General features: G+C 32.3%; 1 protein-coding gene across 1 annotated transcript in view; it reads right to left on the bottom strand.

Annotated features, from left to right (window-relative positions):
• The window catches only part of adrb3a (adrenoceptor beta 3a), a 39,095-nt gene extending 23,647 nt beyond the window's left edge, over positions 1 to 15,448 (bottom strand). Inside the window, 1 exon segment of the mRNA NM_001128335.1 lies at positions 14,235 to 15,448. Within this exon segment, the coding sequence (NP_001121807.1) occupies positions 14,235 to 15,448 (1,214 nt within the window).
• Positions 15,449 to 15,765: the final 317 nt, after the last annotated feature.

Raw genomic sequence — 15,765 nt, 5'->3', positions numbered from 1 at the left:
CAGCAGAATTGAACCACTTCGTTGCTTTACCTCGTTATCAGTTGCAAACTGGTAATAGCTGGAAAGCCTTCCAGAAAAGTAGTCAGCGGTCAGGAACGGCATCATACCGCGCTGCAGCGTTCATTTTAAATACAGCCATACATAAATCTGACTACATAATTCGCAATCTCCAGAAAAATATAATAGGGCTAAAGTACATTTTCGAAATGAGCATATGTCAAATAATTATTCGTTTATTGATTTTCTTTTCGGCTTAGTCCCTTAATTAATCTAGGTTCGCCAGATTGTAATGAATCGCCAACTTCACATCCATCCACACCCATTCAGACACATACACTACAGACAATTTAGCTAACCCAATGCACCTGTACCGCATGTCTTTGGACTTGTGGGTGAAACTGGAGCACCCGGAGAAAAACTCACGCGAATGCGGGGAGAACATGCAAACTCCCCACAGAAATGCCGACTGACCCAGCACTAAACACTGCGCCACCGCGTTGCCCGATGAATAATTATATTTATAAAAAATCATTATATGATTTATAATTGAATGTGAAATTTAATGTGAGATTCTTTTTTTACCTTAACCACTTTTTTCCCCTAAACTGTTGTTGAATGACCAACGATTAGTGAGTGAAGTAATACAAAATGGCCTTGTCTACATCTGCACACCAACATTTTGAGGACATTTTGAAAAATTTGTGGAATTTCCTTTAAGCTGTCGAGAAGTATTTTTAAGGCTAGAAAAAGAGCTCTATTTCTTGCAACTGAACCATAGGAAACGTTTACTCCATTGCCCAACTCCCTTCACATGCTGTATACGTGACAAGTTTGCAAAGCCTCATAAAGTGTTGATGTGGGTTTGGGGCCATACCTATCCCGATCTCTTCTTTGGAAAGACAAGGCTCTCTACTTTAAAACAGCCAAACTATTACACTCTGAGCTGCTTCTTTGATGTCTCGGTTTGAAAGTTCCACATACTAATTTCAATAACAAAATGTGACAGGAGCCTGAGTTATTATTCTCCTTTCATATGAAAGTCCTTTCCATCTTGCCTGCATGAGGAAAACTCTGATCTCAGCGTGAGATCCAAAACAAGCAAAACCACATCTTTTTGACACCCTTGCAATTCCTTTTTCAACAACCTGGATCATTATCCTTTTAACCTTGTGACATCCCTCTTTTGTTATTCTCTGGCAGTTTGGTCGAATATCTCATTTTCATTGTCCATTTGTAACAAATGATTGTTCGCTGAGGCAGTGTGCAAAGTTTCCGATGACTTTTCGGAACAATCTCTTGTGGTATTTGGTGTGTAATAACCTTTAATGGATCTATAATGTGATCTCCAATCTGCTACTAGTAGAGTTCATAGAGTTCTATACCGAAACAAATATGCATGTTTGCTTTTCAAAATCCAGATGTTTATATTATGGATGAGCTAGTGCATCATTAAACACATACTAGTTGCCAGTGGAGACCAATGCATTATAGTAGACGTTGCTTCTAAGTGATATCATGCAAACAAGAGTCCTGTTGTTACAAATATTGGCGTGGCTGTGTTTTTGCTGTTGACACAAGGCTGAGTTGTTTACATGATCATTGGATTTAGTGTAGGAACGTTGTGAAGTGACCTCATTGTAAAAAGACACCATCAATTAGAAAACATGTTAAAATACGTATAGACAAGAGATACATTCTAATCAGTGTTTGCTAAGTTACTTCAAAAAAGTAATTAATTACTAACTACTTATTGCACAGTTAAAAGTAGTATTGAAATTATTGTATTTAAAACATATAAGTGTATTTAAATTATTTTTTTATTACTTTGCCTGAAAAGTAAATGGTTCAATAAGTAATTGAATTACTTGACTCATTATAACTTAAATCCTTAAATCAATACACATAAAAAGTAAATACACATTACCCTGTTTAAATAATTAGTTTTTTTTTATCATTTAGCTTAAGAAATGTTAAGCAAAACTCAAAATGTTAAAAAAAAATATGGATGAATATAATATATTGACATTCATTTCATGAGCATGTGTAATTATCTGACAAATGTAACCTTATTTAGTTAAACAAAGAAAGTATATAGATTTTTTTTACAGAACTGTTAAATTTATGCACATCATTTTAGACATTTTAATTTAAGTAACTTTCATTAAATAAACTGAAATGAGAAGTAATACCTTTCTTTACTTTTTCACTGGAAAATTAATTACAGTAACTAGTTACTTTGTAACTAATTACACCTAACACCGATTACAGTATAAATTGTAAGTGAGTTCAAAAGTTTTGGAATAATCTTTTTTTATTTTAAGAATTCAACATTAATTTGTTCAAAATAATGCCATAATACAGTAATAATTCTTTCATTTTCTTGTCGGCTTATTCCCTTTATTAATCCTTTATTAATGAACTGCCAACTTATCCAGCACATTTTTCATGCAGCAGATTCCCTTCCAGCCGCAACCCATTTTTTGGGAAACATCCACACACACTTATTCTCACTTATACACTACTGACAATTTTGCTTACCCAATTCACTTGTACTGCATGTCTTTGGACTGTGGGTGAAACTGGAGCACCCGGAGAAAACCCACACGAACACAGGGGGAACATGCAAACTCCACACAGAAACGCCAACTGACCAAGCTGAGGCTCGAACCAGTGACCTGCTTGCTGTGAGGCGATAGCACTACCTACTGCCCCACTGCATCACCTACAGTAATAATGTTAAATATTATTACAATAATTTTTAAGGTAACATTTTATAATAACTACACACCATCAGTGGTGGAAAGAGTACTAATAATCATACTCAAGTAAAAGTTCTAAAAGTACCATTACTTGTCCAAAACTGTAGTGCAAAATTACTCAAAGTATGAGTAAAAAGTAGACCTTTCAAAAGTCCTTAAGAGTAGGCAGTAGTGAGTATTACACTGTGAAAAGATGATACATTTACATGTAATTTGTGGATGTGTGTTAACGTAACATTCTGTAATGCATTTAGTTATTGTGCAGCTGGCACACAACATCATAAGACGCTAATATTAGGTTAGATTTAGGTTGTGATGTCAGGTGACCAAAAGTCAATGTCTACCTTTACAATAAGGTTCTTTAGTTAATGCATTTAATAACATGAACTAATCATGAACAATGCATGTACAGCATTTATTAATCATAATTGAACATTTACTAATGCATTATTAACATCCAAGTCATAGATGTCATAGTGGTAACGTCCACACAACGTCAAGCTGTAACATCGTTGTATGTTGATATTTGGTTCATTTTAGGTTGGACATTGGACATCAACAGTGGTCTGATGTTGAGTTCTGAAGTCAAAGTGACGAATGTACCTTTAATGGCATGATTTGTACCATGGGAAACAAAAATGTACCTTTGTGTTTTAAAACCTGCAGATACAATATTGTACCTTCATCAAAGGTACAAATCTGATCCATTAAGGTACCACCACAGAGACAAAACACTTTGTACCTTAACAGTGTCAAAAATGCTTACCAAACATTTATTTAAAATGCCTTAACAGTATAGTTTACAATACCTATAGTTTTATGTTTTACCAGTAACTTGTATCATTGTATTATTAAACTTAATAATTAATGTTTATTCGTTTATTTAAACACATACTTTTAAATGACGATTTTTTGTTTTAATATGGAAATTGTTCATAATATAACTTTGGCTTTTCAAAATTATTTATTTTCATAGATATTATAATAAAGTAGGAGTTGTTCAACACTTTTGTACCTTTTTATGAGAACAATTCTGTACTTTCATTTCTTTTGTACCATAAAAGGCACAGAAGAGTATCTTAAGAGGTCTTTTCTGTACCATATAAGGTGCAATTTTTACAAAGGAACAAAACTGTTCCTCAACGAACATTATTTGTACCACACTGTTCCTTTTTGTCTGAAAGTGTATATGCTTAAATAGTAAGATATATAATAGTCAATTTCAACCGTTAATTAATCATTTATTAACTCATATTGAATGATCTTAAAAACCACCAACTACTCTTAAATACAAATGGTTTATAAATATTGTGATATTTAATTTAGTCATGAAAAGTCAATCAGTCATAAATTATGAAAGTACAATTATTAAGCACATGTCCTTATACTGTAAGTCAAAAATTAAGCATTTGTAGCTTGAGTTATAAACTGCTTACTAACATCTATTAATGTAGAGTTAATACTTAACAAATAATTAATTCACTATATATGCTAATGCTTAATAATGGTTTATACTGTGTACTGTATTTATTATAGTGTTACCAATACAATGTATTTACTTTTACAATGTTATGTATTTAGATTATTCTTCCAGTAATGCCAAAGCTGAATTTACAGCAACAAATTGTGTCATTTAGTTTATCGGTGCAACATGATTAATTTGGTTATTATTATTACATTATGTTGAAAACTGTATTCTGTGCTTTATGTATTTTTATGGCTTTGATATAGAGCTTTTATTGTTGATGCTGCTACTGATGTTGTTGTCGCCAATGCAAATATCTTTAATGCAAATGCTGGGGCTGTTTAAACAACATAATTTTTAGCCTAAAACAGGAAAAAAGTACGTGTTTTGCCTGTTCGTTAACACATTGCTGTTTTTTGTGAACGAAAACACATAAACCTGAAACCGGAAAAACGTCACTGTTCTTGTGTTCATGCAAACACCCTCAAAAAAGAGAGTCTTTAAAAAAACGATTGCTTTTATGGCATGTATTTAGGGAGGTGTAGATTAAAGGCGGCAAACGCAAACAAAAATACAACAAGGTGGAGTACGTGGTAGTGTTGTTGTTGCTCAGGTGTTTGCTTACTCTTCATCAGCAAAGTGTGGATTTACTTCACAATACAGCCAACATCTGCTGTTAAAGCTAAAAGCCTACACTCAGGTCAGGTGGCCTTAGAAAGGGATCATCTCTTGAAATGAGAATAACAGTGAGGTCATCTCATAGCAGGCAGCTAGGGATGCTAGATCTTGCTGATTTGCTCTATATTGTGGCTAAAAGAGTTCTTTTCCATATTGAGTTCATATCCTGTTGCAGAGAATTACCTCATTGCTTATTCTGTCTGCACTTTTTTGTCATTTTTTCTTTTTTTTTTCCTGCTCTCTTTTTTCCCTTGTGAATGATAGAGCAATCATTTGAAGGCATACTGGTGCTGATGTATAACATATGGCTCGATGCAGCACATGTACAGAAGGTCTGCATCAGGGTGTTATCCAAAAAATTGAAAGCCATCTGGACATATCCACTGTTCAAATTTTGATGATCATTAGACTTATGTTATTTCTATACTCTTGAAGGAAGTAATTTATTCAAATTGTACAGATATTGTTCAATAAAATTATTCATTATTCATCCTGCTCATGTATGCTATATGGAGGCAAACGAAATAAAATACAACTATAATGTTTTGCAATAAAATAAAATATAATTTATTATTATTGTATTTTTCTTTCAAGAGATTCAACTGTTTTTTTTTTTTTTTTCTCATATCAGTATATTGGGGGGTACCAACTTGAATGTTAAAAGCTTCAGTCTCCATTAGTTGTAAGTGATAGGTAATAAAACGAAAGAAAGAAAGAAAGAAAGAAAGAAAGAAAGAAAGAAAGAAAGAAAGAAAGAAAGAAAGACATTTATGACAATTTTATCAAGTATGATTTTTCATGATCTTTTTCATTTTTTTCAAAAGCTCCAGTCTCCATTAATTGTAAGTGATAATATTAAAAAGAAAGAAAGAAAGAATAAATGAATGAAAAAATTGCTTGATTTTATTAATTATGTTTTTAATCTTGAATCCTACTTAAATCTCAACAGCTTCAATCTCCATTAGTTGTGACTGATATTAATAAAATAAAATAAAAGAAAAGAAAGAAAGAAAGAAAGAAAAATAAATTGATGACAATTTTATCAAGTGTTTTATTTCCTACTTAAATCTCAACAGCTTCAATCTCCATTAGTTGTAAGTGATTGTATTATAATTAAAGAAAGAAAGAAAGAAAGAAAGAAAGAAAGAAAGAAAGAAAGAAAGAAAGAAAGAGAGAAAGAAAGAAAAAAAAGAAAGAAAGACATTGATCACAATTTTATTAATTATGTTTTTTTAATTCTAAATACTTGAACCCCAAAAGCTTCAGTCTCCATTTCTTGTTATAACAATACAATTAGAAAGAAAGAAAGAAAGAACGATAGAAAGAAAGAAAAAAAAAGAAAAATAAATTCATGACAATTATCCGATATTTTTTTCCCTACTTAAATCCTAACAGCTTCAATCTCCATTAGTTGTAAGTGATAGTAATTCAAGTAAAGAAAGAAAGAAAGAAAGAAAGAAAGAAAGAAAGAAAGGAAGACATTGATGACAATTTTATTAATTATGTTTTTTTTAATACTTGAACCTCAAAAGCTTCAATCTAAATTTATTGTTATAACAAAACAATTAAAGAAAGAAAAAAGAAAGAAAGAAAGAAAAATAAATTGATGACAATTTTTCCAATATTTTTTTCCCTACTTGAATCCTAACAGCTTCAATCTCCATTAGTTGTAAGTGATAGTAATACAAGGAAAGAAAGAAAGAAAGAAAGAAAGAAAGAAAGAAAGAAAGAAAGAAAGAAAGAAAGACATTGATGAGAATTTTATTAAGTATGTTTTTTTTATTTGAAATACTTGAACCTCAAAAGCTTCAGTCTCCATTTCTTGTTATAACAATACAATTAAAGAAAGAAAAAAGAAAGAAAGACATTGATGACAGTTTTATTAAGTATTTTTTTATTTTAAATAAAACCTCAAAAGCTTCAGTCTCGATTTCTTGTGATAGTAATACAACTAAAAGAGAAAGAAAGAAAGAAAGACAGAAAGAAAGAAAGAAAGAAAGAAAGAAAGAAAGAAAGAAAGAAAGAAGAAAAAAGAAAGAAAAATAAATGGACAATTTTATTAAGTATGTTTTTTTTAGAACTTAAATGAAACTTCCAGTCTGCCGCACCTTGAAAATCTCAAACCGAAACCTGTTGCTCCGCTCTGTTATTTATCAATCAAGAGCCAATCTTAGCTCCCCTTTCTTGTAAAGATCAACAGTAGCTAGAGAGCGATACCAGTAGTTGATGGTGGCGATAAACTGTCTGATCTGTGGAAACATGGTGCCTCAGTGTAACAGCAATGAAGGCGATAGGAGCAGATAAGCCATTATACCAGCCCCGGCTTGTCAGCTGCATTGTGCTCTTCCTCATAAACCTATTCAGTGATTAAACACCTGTTTGTAAAATCAGGCACCAGGAAAGTACACATTCAGACAAGCATACAGTAACAGGCAAATGTTTTTAAAATTAGTTATGATCAGATTAAACTGACATTCTAATTTGTAGAATGTCATAAGGTATCAAATAGATTTCTTATGTGCTGAATGGAAATTTCCAGCCTTGCTCAAAATGAAAGAATATCTTAAATCATTTTTTTTTTTTTTTTTAAGTAGAACATTGTAATCCTATGGAGTAATGCTGAGAGAATGTCCGGCCTGTCTGATCTCCTTCTACATTAATTTGCTTGATTATTTTCCCAACAAAACGTTGTCTTTGATGTGTCCATCTAGCTTGCAGTTTGCATGAATAGGTGAATGCAATTTATTTCTTTTGGCCAATCATCTGCAGGAGAACAACTGGACATGCTCCAATCTAAGCAGTCTCTTACTTCAGTATGCAAATGTGTTGGATGAGTAAGTCTTGCTTTCAGGACTTTATTTACTGACCTTTGACACTTACTAATAATGTGCCAAGATTCAACACAAACTGACACTGTGATGCAAAAAAATGGCTCAAATAAATGTGACCCAAAAAAAAAGGAAAAAGTTATTCCAATTTAATAAGCCAAACTTTGTCAAAACTTTTTAATTTTTTTTTAAATGCATTTATTTATCAAGGATTAACCTGTTGGCATGCATTTAGTATTAATATATGAATTGTATTATGTAAATTTCATTATATAAAAAATTTATAATCAAGTAATTATTATTATTATTATTTATTATTATTTTTTTTTACAAATGTTAATTTAATGAATAATGGAATACTAGTAAATATATTTTATGTATACACAGGGGTGGATTTAACCAATAAGCAAGGTAAGCGGCCACCTGGGGCCCCAGGAAATCTGAGGACCCTGAAATAAATACCTAGAAATATAAAGGATACCTACAAATTATATTTAACATGGTTTCATATTATATTTTGCACAGTGAGGGTCTAAGAACTTTTTATTCTAACATAATTATTACATCTGCGTAAACGTGTCCAGCACTTTCAGTCATGGACCAGTCCTGCAGTCAAATCAGTAAAGATGTAGTTTTAAAAACTAAATAGTTCATTTATTACTTTTAGTTGTGAAATCCTCTTTAGAAAACAAATAATTTCAAAGGTTTTACAAGGTGCATTACATGTTGTTACTATGTAGTTAAAATGAGACAAGATAAAATGTAGAAAAGTAGATTGAATGATGTAAGAAAAAAAAACAGCCAAATAATACTTAAAAAAATTACTAAAGGTGCATTTTAGAACTTTTGGGCCCCATGGCTTTAATTGCTTAGGGTGCCAAAATCAATAAATCCACCACTGTGTACAGGTTTTAAATGTAATTATGGTTGTCATACACCACTGACCAAAGGTTTGAGGTAAGTAGGATTTTTAAATGTTTTAAAATAAACTTATCACCAAGCTGCATTTCATCAAAGAATCAGTTCAACCTGTAACATTGAGAAATGTAGTTGCACTGTAAAATAACTTCAAAAGTAGCTTATAATTTCATTTAATAATTTATTCCATTGATATTGAAGATAAATTTTTAGCTTCATTACTCCAGTCTTCAGTCAAATGATCCTTTAGAAATCTCTCAATATTATTATTATTATTATTATTAATTGCAATATAATAAAAACATTTATGACTGGAGTAATAACTTAATTTGAAACTGCATACAGTACATACAGTAAGAAAGCAGTTATTTAAACTTGTAATAAATAAATAAATAAATAAATATATATATATATATATATATATATATATATATATATATATATATATATATATATATATATATATATATATATATATATATATATATATATATAACAATTAATCACCTTAGATTTATAAGGTTCTATCTGACATTTTTGTCTAAATTGACTTATGCACATATTCTTATTAAATGACAACTTATTTATATTATGTGAGTTAAGTTGTTTACATTTTAAGACTTTATTTTAAAAAAATAAAGTTTTTTTTTATCTACAAGGTCGAATTCTAGCTTGGCTCTATAAAGTTCTTTCTGTGAACCAGTTGGCATTCCAAATGCACCCATGAGATCAACTTTCTTTCTCATTTTGCTAGATTTCGCCATTGACAGCTGGAAAGACCAGAAAGAAACACAAAATTGTTTCTTTATGAAGTTGAGAAGAAACCTGAAACTGAAAGATGTGAGTAAATGTACTGATTTAGAAGCATTTTTTTGACATTGAGATGAATTGTTACATTTTATATTATTGGAAAACAAACAGTTATTAAAAATATATACATTAAATCTAAAATATATTTTTATTTGTGTATATACAATCAGTAAAACATTTTTCAGTGTTTCTTAAACTTTGTTAAGCAACCCATTTGCTCATTGTCTGTTTTCTTTTAAAGTCTTTAAATTTGATATTAAGCTCTGAAGGGCAAATACTTAATTAAATTCATGAGACATATAATTCAATCAATAAAATTCAATAAGTCATATAAAGCATATAATTCAATAAATATTACCATATTAATTACATAAAATTAACATCTGCACTGGACAAAATATTTAGCACACCCTTGTAGGTTTAATTTGACCAAGAACAAATATTCATCCTAAAATATTAAATAAATGTTTTAGAAAGAAAACATGTAACTTTCTCAAACATCAACATATTGCTACAACACCAATATTTATTTATTATTATTATTTTTTTTTATAAAATTAATAAGCAGACTGATTGTATTTCTTGAAAAATAATGCTTCATTTAATGATCTGCCAGATAGAACCTTATAGTTCCAAGCGGAAAATGACTTTTTGGAATTAGCAGGTTCTATCTGCATTTGTCCTGTTTTATTTTATTTTATTTTTTAAAGAGAGAGAGTTCTTTAAGTTTAGGAGAATTTTGATCATTTACATTAAGAATACATTTAAAGTCACTGTCATGTTAATGTATGAAAGAAGTGTTTCACATATATTGTTTGCTATATGGAATGCAAAAACTTTGAAGCTCAATATCTCAAAATTATTTAGAACGCAGATAGAACCTTCGAATTCCAAGGTGATGAAATTCTGCCTTGATGAACAGAATAATTTTCTTTCCAAAAAAAATAAAAAATACTGACCCCAAACTTTTGACAGTACCATATTGATTAGTTATCATGCAATTTGTCAGGGGACAGTTACTCATTATTTATTTATTTGACAAAGAACACAGCAATTATCCTCTTAAAATAATGCAGTAAATGAGGTGTCTTGCCAAGTGTTTACTTGCTATCTTGCATTCACTTCGCTGATTGGCTGCTCTTGCTCTGTTTAGGTCGTAAACAGCTTCTTCTCAAAGGCGGAAGTGTTGTGTTTCAGTGATAAAGTTTATCAGCTCCTGAGGGTGTTTGAGAAGCAGCAGAGGGGCCCTAAAATTTGCCAAAAACACTGCAAGAACCTCTTCTTTCTCATTCAAGCCAAATTAAAGGTAGCCACAAGTTACAACAATCAATCCATATTTATCTTCTAAAACTGTTCAATACATTTGTTGCCAAATTCTGTATTGCTTAAAAAAGCATTTTTAATTTTACACGAAAACAATTGCCATTGACTGTTTTCACTGAGGGTTAACACATATACATTCACAGCATTTCTCAGTGCATTCACTGAAACACAAAGCAATCATTGTGGCTTCATTTGCTTGTTTCTGCAGCGACACAAAATCTACCCATCAGGAGCAAAAATGTTGACTTCCCGTTAAACAAAACACACTGCCATTATCTTCCATCTGTCATTATTTCAATTGCTGTATGTCCACAAGGGCAACTTTCATAACACGCTGCCCTAAAAATACTCAAAATGCTCATTCTGTCCTATTGCATTTTTTGCAAGACATATTGTTCAAGCTGCTCCGTTTTTAATAAAACTCACTGGAGACCCGGTCACGGTGTACGAGCACGAAAGTACACAGTTTACGTAAAAAGGCCTCAGACATAACAGGGCTGATCAAATTTTACTCAATGTACTCGTAGGTTGGTGAGCTATACGCTGAATAATGTGATTTGTTTGTTTAAATGGGCTACCTGACACCATTGAACTCACTGCTTCAAGCATTTGGAAATTGAAGTCGCCCGGAATGACTTGATTGTAAGTCGTTCCTTTTTCTCTCTGCTTCTGCCTATTGGTTTCCACAACAGCATTTCAACATTTTTACACCGCATATGACGTTGTGTCTTTAAAAGAATAATTTGCTTAACACTTGTTAAATATAAAGTATTGACCCAGCATAATGACAAATAATGTTACATACTGTATACAGTGGGCTTGTCTGGCTTAATGTAAAGCTATACAACAAAAGAGCCATCTATTTATAGTGGAGCTGTCGGCAAAACAAATATGTTATCTCACCCATTTCTGGTAGCTTAGAGAAATTCTAGACTCTGGTCAATTAGAGAAAGATGACACTGTGCTATTTTTTGCTCTTTCAAGACAAAAAAAGAAGAAAATCTTTCTCTTGAGGAGTGTAGTGTACATGACACAGGTGTTTGCAAGTGAAATGCGGGTGTGTGTGCATTGTTTCCACTTCATTGTGGCTAGGAAATGTCTCCAGGGCTTGCCTATCCAACCCCCTGTAACAGCTGCTGTAACCCCTATACTTTGAAAGTCAAGTGTTTACCCCATTCTAGGAAAAGTCTTTCCTAAAAAATTCCCTACAGCATCAACAAAGCAAGCACAAATCCACAATAATTAAAAAGATATTTATTGTTTAATTTTTATTGCGAAGCACAATAACAAAAATATTTATTTATTTATTTATTTATTTATTTATTTATTTATTTATTTGGAAAAATATATCTATAGACACCACTAATTTACAAATTGCCTTTGGCTTTTAAATAACTGGATAAAACTTCACATTTAAATATTTAATATAAATATTTATGTATTGCAACTCTTATAGACTAAAATATATGATACACACCAATATATATATATATGTGTGTGTGTGATTTATAAATTATAAATTGAAAGAATGCTAAAATGTTGTTTGCTGTTTCCATAACCAGTGTGGGATTAATATGTACAGTTGAAGGCAGAATTATTAGCCCCCCTGTTTATGTTTTTCCCCAATTTCTATTTAATGGAAAGAAGATTTTTTTTAACACAATTCTAAACATAAGTCATTTCTAATAACTCACCTATTTTATCTTTGCCATTATGACAGTAAATACTAGACTAGATATTTTTCAAGACACTTCTACAGCTTAAAGTGACATTTAAAGGCTTAACTGGGTTAATTAGGTCAACTAGGCAGATAGGGTAAGTTATTTTATAATGATGGTTTGTTCTATATACTGTCAAAAAATATAGCTTAAAGTGCTAATAAGTTTGACCTTAAAACGTTTTTTTTTTTTATTAAATTGAAATAAAACAAATAAGACCTTCTCCAGAAGAAAACATATTGTCAGACATAATGTGACAATTTTCTTGCTCTGTTAAACATCATTTGGGAAAAAAATAAATAAATAAAAAAAAACTGTTCAAAGGGGAACTAATGATTCTGAATTCAACTGCATGTTGGCTTGTATGTAGAAATATTTATATCTACAATGAAATAAGAGATTAATAATAAAAGTCACCTTTGTGTATTAGAATAGTAAATGAACCTTTTATTATACTTCATGTCATGACTATATTTTAAGACCATTTTTTAAGTTTTAATAAAATAAAATGTAGAACGTAGTAAGGTGTCAGTCCAAACAAACTGTTCATTACATATCTATGAAATAAAATATAATGTATAATTTTGATATATGACATATAATAGTTTAAGAGTTTTAATTTGTTCCACATTTGTGCTATAAAGTTCATATATATATATATATATATATATATATATATATATATATATATATATATATATATATATATATATATATATATATATATATATATATATATATATATATATACACCAGTCAATAAGCTAATTTTAACAGTCCAATCAAAAATGTGCTAGTGCCAAATAAAGTGTAAACGCTTCATGTTTCTACACTACATTGTTTCTCTTTTATTCTATTCCATCCCTCAATACCTTTCTACTGACCAACATTAGTTTTTAGATAATGCCAAAATGTTCAAACCAGAGTAAAAAAAAGTCCTTCCTCATGCCAGTTTTGTTTATGACCACTAAATGTTGTAGCTCCCAAGAGGAAGCTTCATCTGCACTGAGTTTAACTGGTCTGCTTGTTTTTGTATATTCCAGCTATAAACACAAGCAATTATGAGCATAAGCCTTGTATTTTTTTCCCCCTACACAAACTTCACCTGGCTGATTTACATTCCACCGTAAGCAGTACCATAACAAGTCATTCATTTTTTTTTTTTTGCATGAAATGTCGTACACATCCAATCACTCTGTAATTCTAGAAAGCTTCAACACTGCCCCACACAACCTTGACGCACTTCTCACAGGGCTCTATCCCCATAAGAAAAGTCACCGCAAGCGCATTCACAACTTTAGGTCACCTGGTTCCAACAGGTTTGAAATTCACCTGACATGTGATATAGAACAAACTGACCCTGATGTTGATTCTGGGAAACCTTCAGACATTTGTCAATAAAGATCTAATATATAAATGTAATAAAGAAACTCTATAATTCTATCAACAGATAAAGTCTTTATATGAAGAGTTCAAAAGCAAAAGCATCTCAGTGACATGTAATTTTTATTTTTTTTTTTTGTCTAAAATGACTAATGTTGTGCGTAGGCTCAGTAATTTCACTTTTCTAGCAAAGAATATGTTCTTTTCATTGCATTGAATGTAAAAAACCTAAACATATACATGAGAGGCTAATTGCAGAGCAAATGCTCTTTGCAAAACATTTCAAATGCACTTTGGGGTTTTTGCAACAATTCTTACACCTGAAAGCACAGAAGTAAAGAATGTGACTCACAATTCTGTCTCAGGTTCAGAGATTTCACTGAAGAAGGTGCTGCCGTTGGAGTGTGGTGGTCCAGGTGATGGCTCCTCACTCCTGTAGCTGCTCTGGCTGCTCCCGTCTTCAGGCAGTGCGTCTGGAGATGTGGGGGGCTTCTGAAAGGATCCTGACATTCCCGGTTCTGCAGACCCTAGGAAGCAGGGACAGCGAATCTGAAACTCCTTGTAAAGGAAGTTCATTTTTATCGAGGGAATCCATGGACAGGCAAGAAGGTTTTTGAAGGCTGTGCGAAACTCTGGGCTTCGGCAGTAGATGATAGGGTTGAGTCCGGAATTGATATAGCCTAACCAGTTTAAGAGACGGAAAAAGTACTTGTCTTGTGGTACAAACGCGTAGATGATGTTCGCCACAAAGAAAGGCAGCCAGCACAGCGTAAAGACGCCCATGATGATGCCCAGTGTCTTGAGGGCCTTGTGCTCCTTGATTACAGTTAATCTGGAAGGTCGCCTTCGAGAACTCTTCCTCTTTGCTGTCATCCCTCCGACGTTATTACACATAGATGGCAAGTTATTGTTGCCAATCGTCGGTGGCTGTACCTGATTTCCCATGTACTCGTTTTGGAACCTCAGACGGTTCTTGTCAATTAACTGTACCTGTCGTGTGGCAATGAGAAACACACGCGCATATACGAAAATCATGATGAAGAGTGGGATGTAGAATGAAACCACTGATGAAATGATGGCATAGGTCATGTTTGTTATAAAATCACAGCAGTTTGTATCACTATAACATGCAGTTGCTACATCATCATTAGGGTCTCTACGCCAAAAACCGTACATTATGGGGATAAAGGAGATGCAAGCCGATACTATCCACACAATGCAAACAATAATTCGAGCTCTGCACTTATTTAGAAGCACTTTATGCCGCAGTGGCCGTGTGATCGCAATATACCGATCCACTGCAATGATGCATAGAGTCTCTATGCTGGCAGTGACGCATAAAACATCAACTGATGTCCATAACTCACAGAAAGTGTTATTGAGTTTCCACTGCCCAGTTACTACAATTGTGGCACCCAGTGGCACCACCAGCACTCCCATAATGAGGTCAGCACATGCCAACGACATGATGAAGATATTCGTCGTAGTCTGCAGCTGTGAGGTGCGTGCGATAGCAATGATGACCAGGAGGTTACCCACAATGGTAATCGTGATGATGATCACCATGACGAATAGCAGTGACTTGAACCCTTCATTCTGTGTCACATTCTGAGTGTTGTTTGTCATGTTTGTCATGTTTTCCATGTTTAGGTATTCAGAGATCATGGTGTGCAGCTTTTCAAGGCATGCAATTTTTCAAAAAAACAAGCAGCAGCAAAGAGACATAGCCAGGTGCTCAAAACGTCTTCAGAGAAGTGACTGAGATGCAAAGAAGATTTCAACTTGCATTTTATACCACCGCATCTCCAAATCTTGAACCACGGCATTAATTCATGTTCATCTCTTCTTTGGTCAGCCTAAAAAAACATGCATATCCAAAAGTC

The sequence above is a fragment of the Danio rerio genome, chromosome 8, assembly GCF_052040795.2.
Source record: "Danio rerio strain M-AB ecotype USA chromosome 8, GRCz13ab, whole genome shotgun sequence".
Classification (NCBI taxonomy): domain Eukaryota; kingdom Metazoa; phylum Chordata; class Actinopteri; order Cypriniformes; family Danionidae; genus Danio; species Danio rerio.
This window is presented reverse-complemented; position numbering and strand designations above follow the sequence as displayed.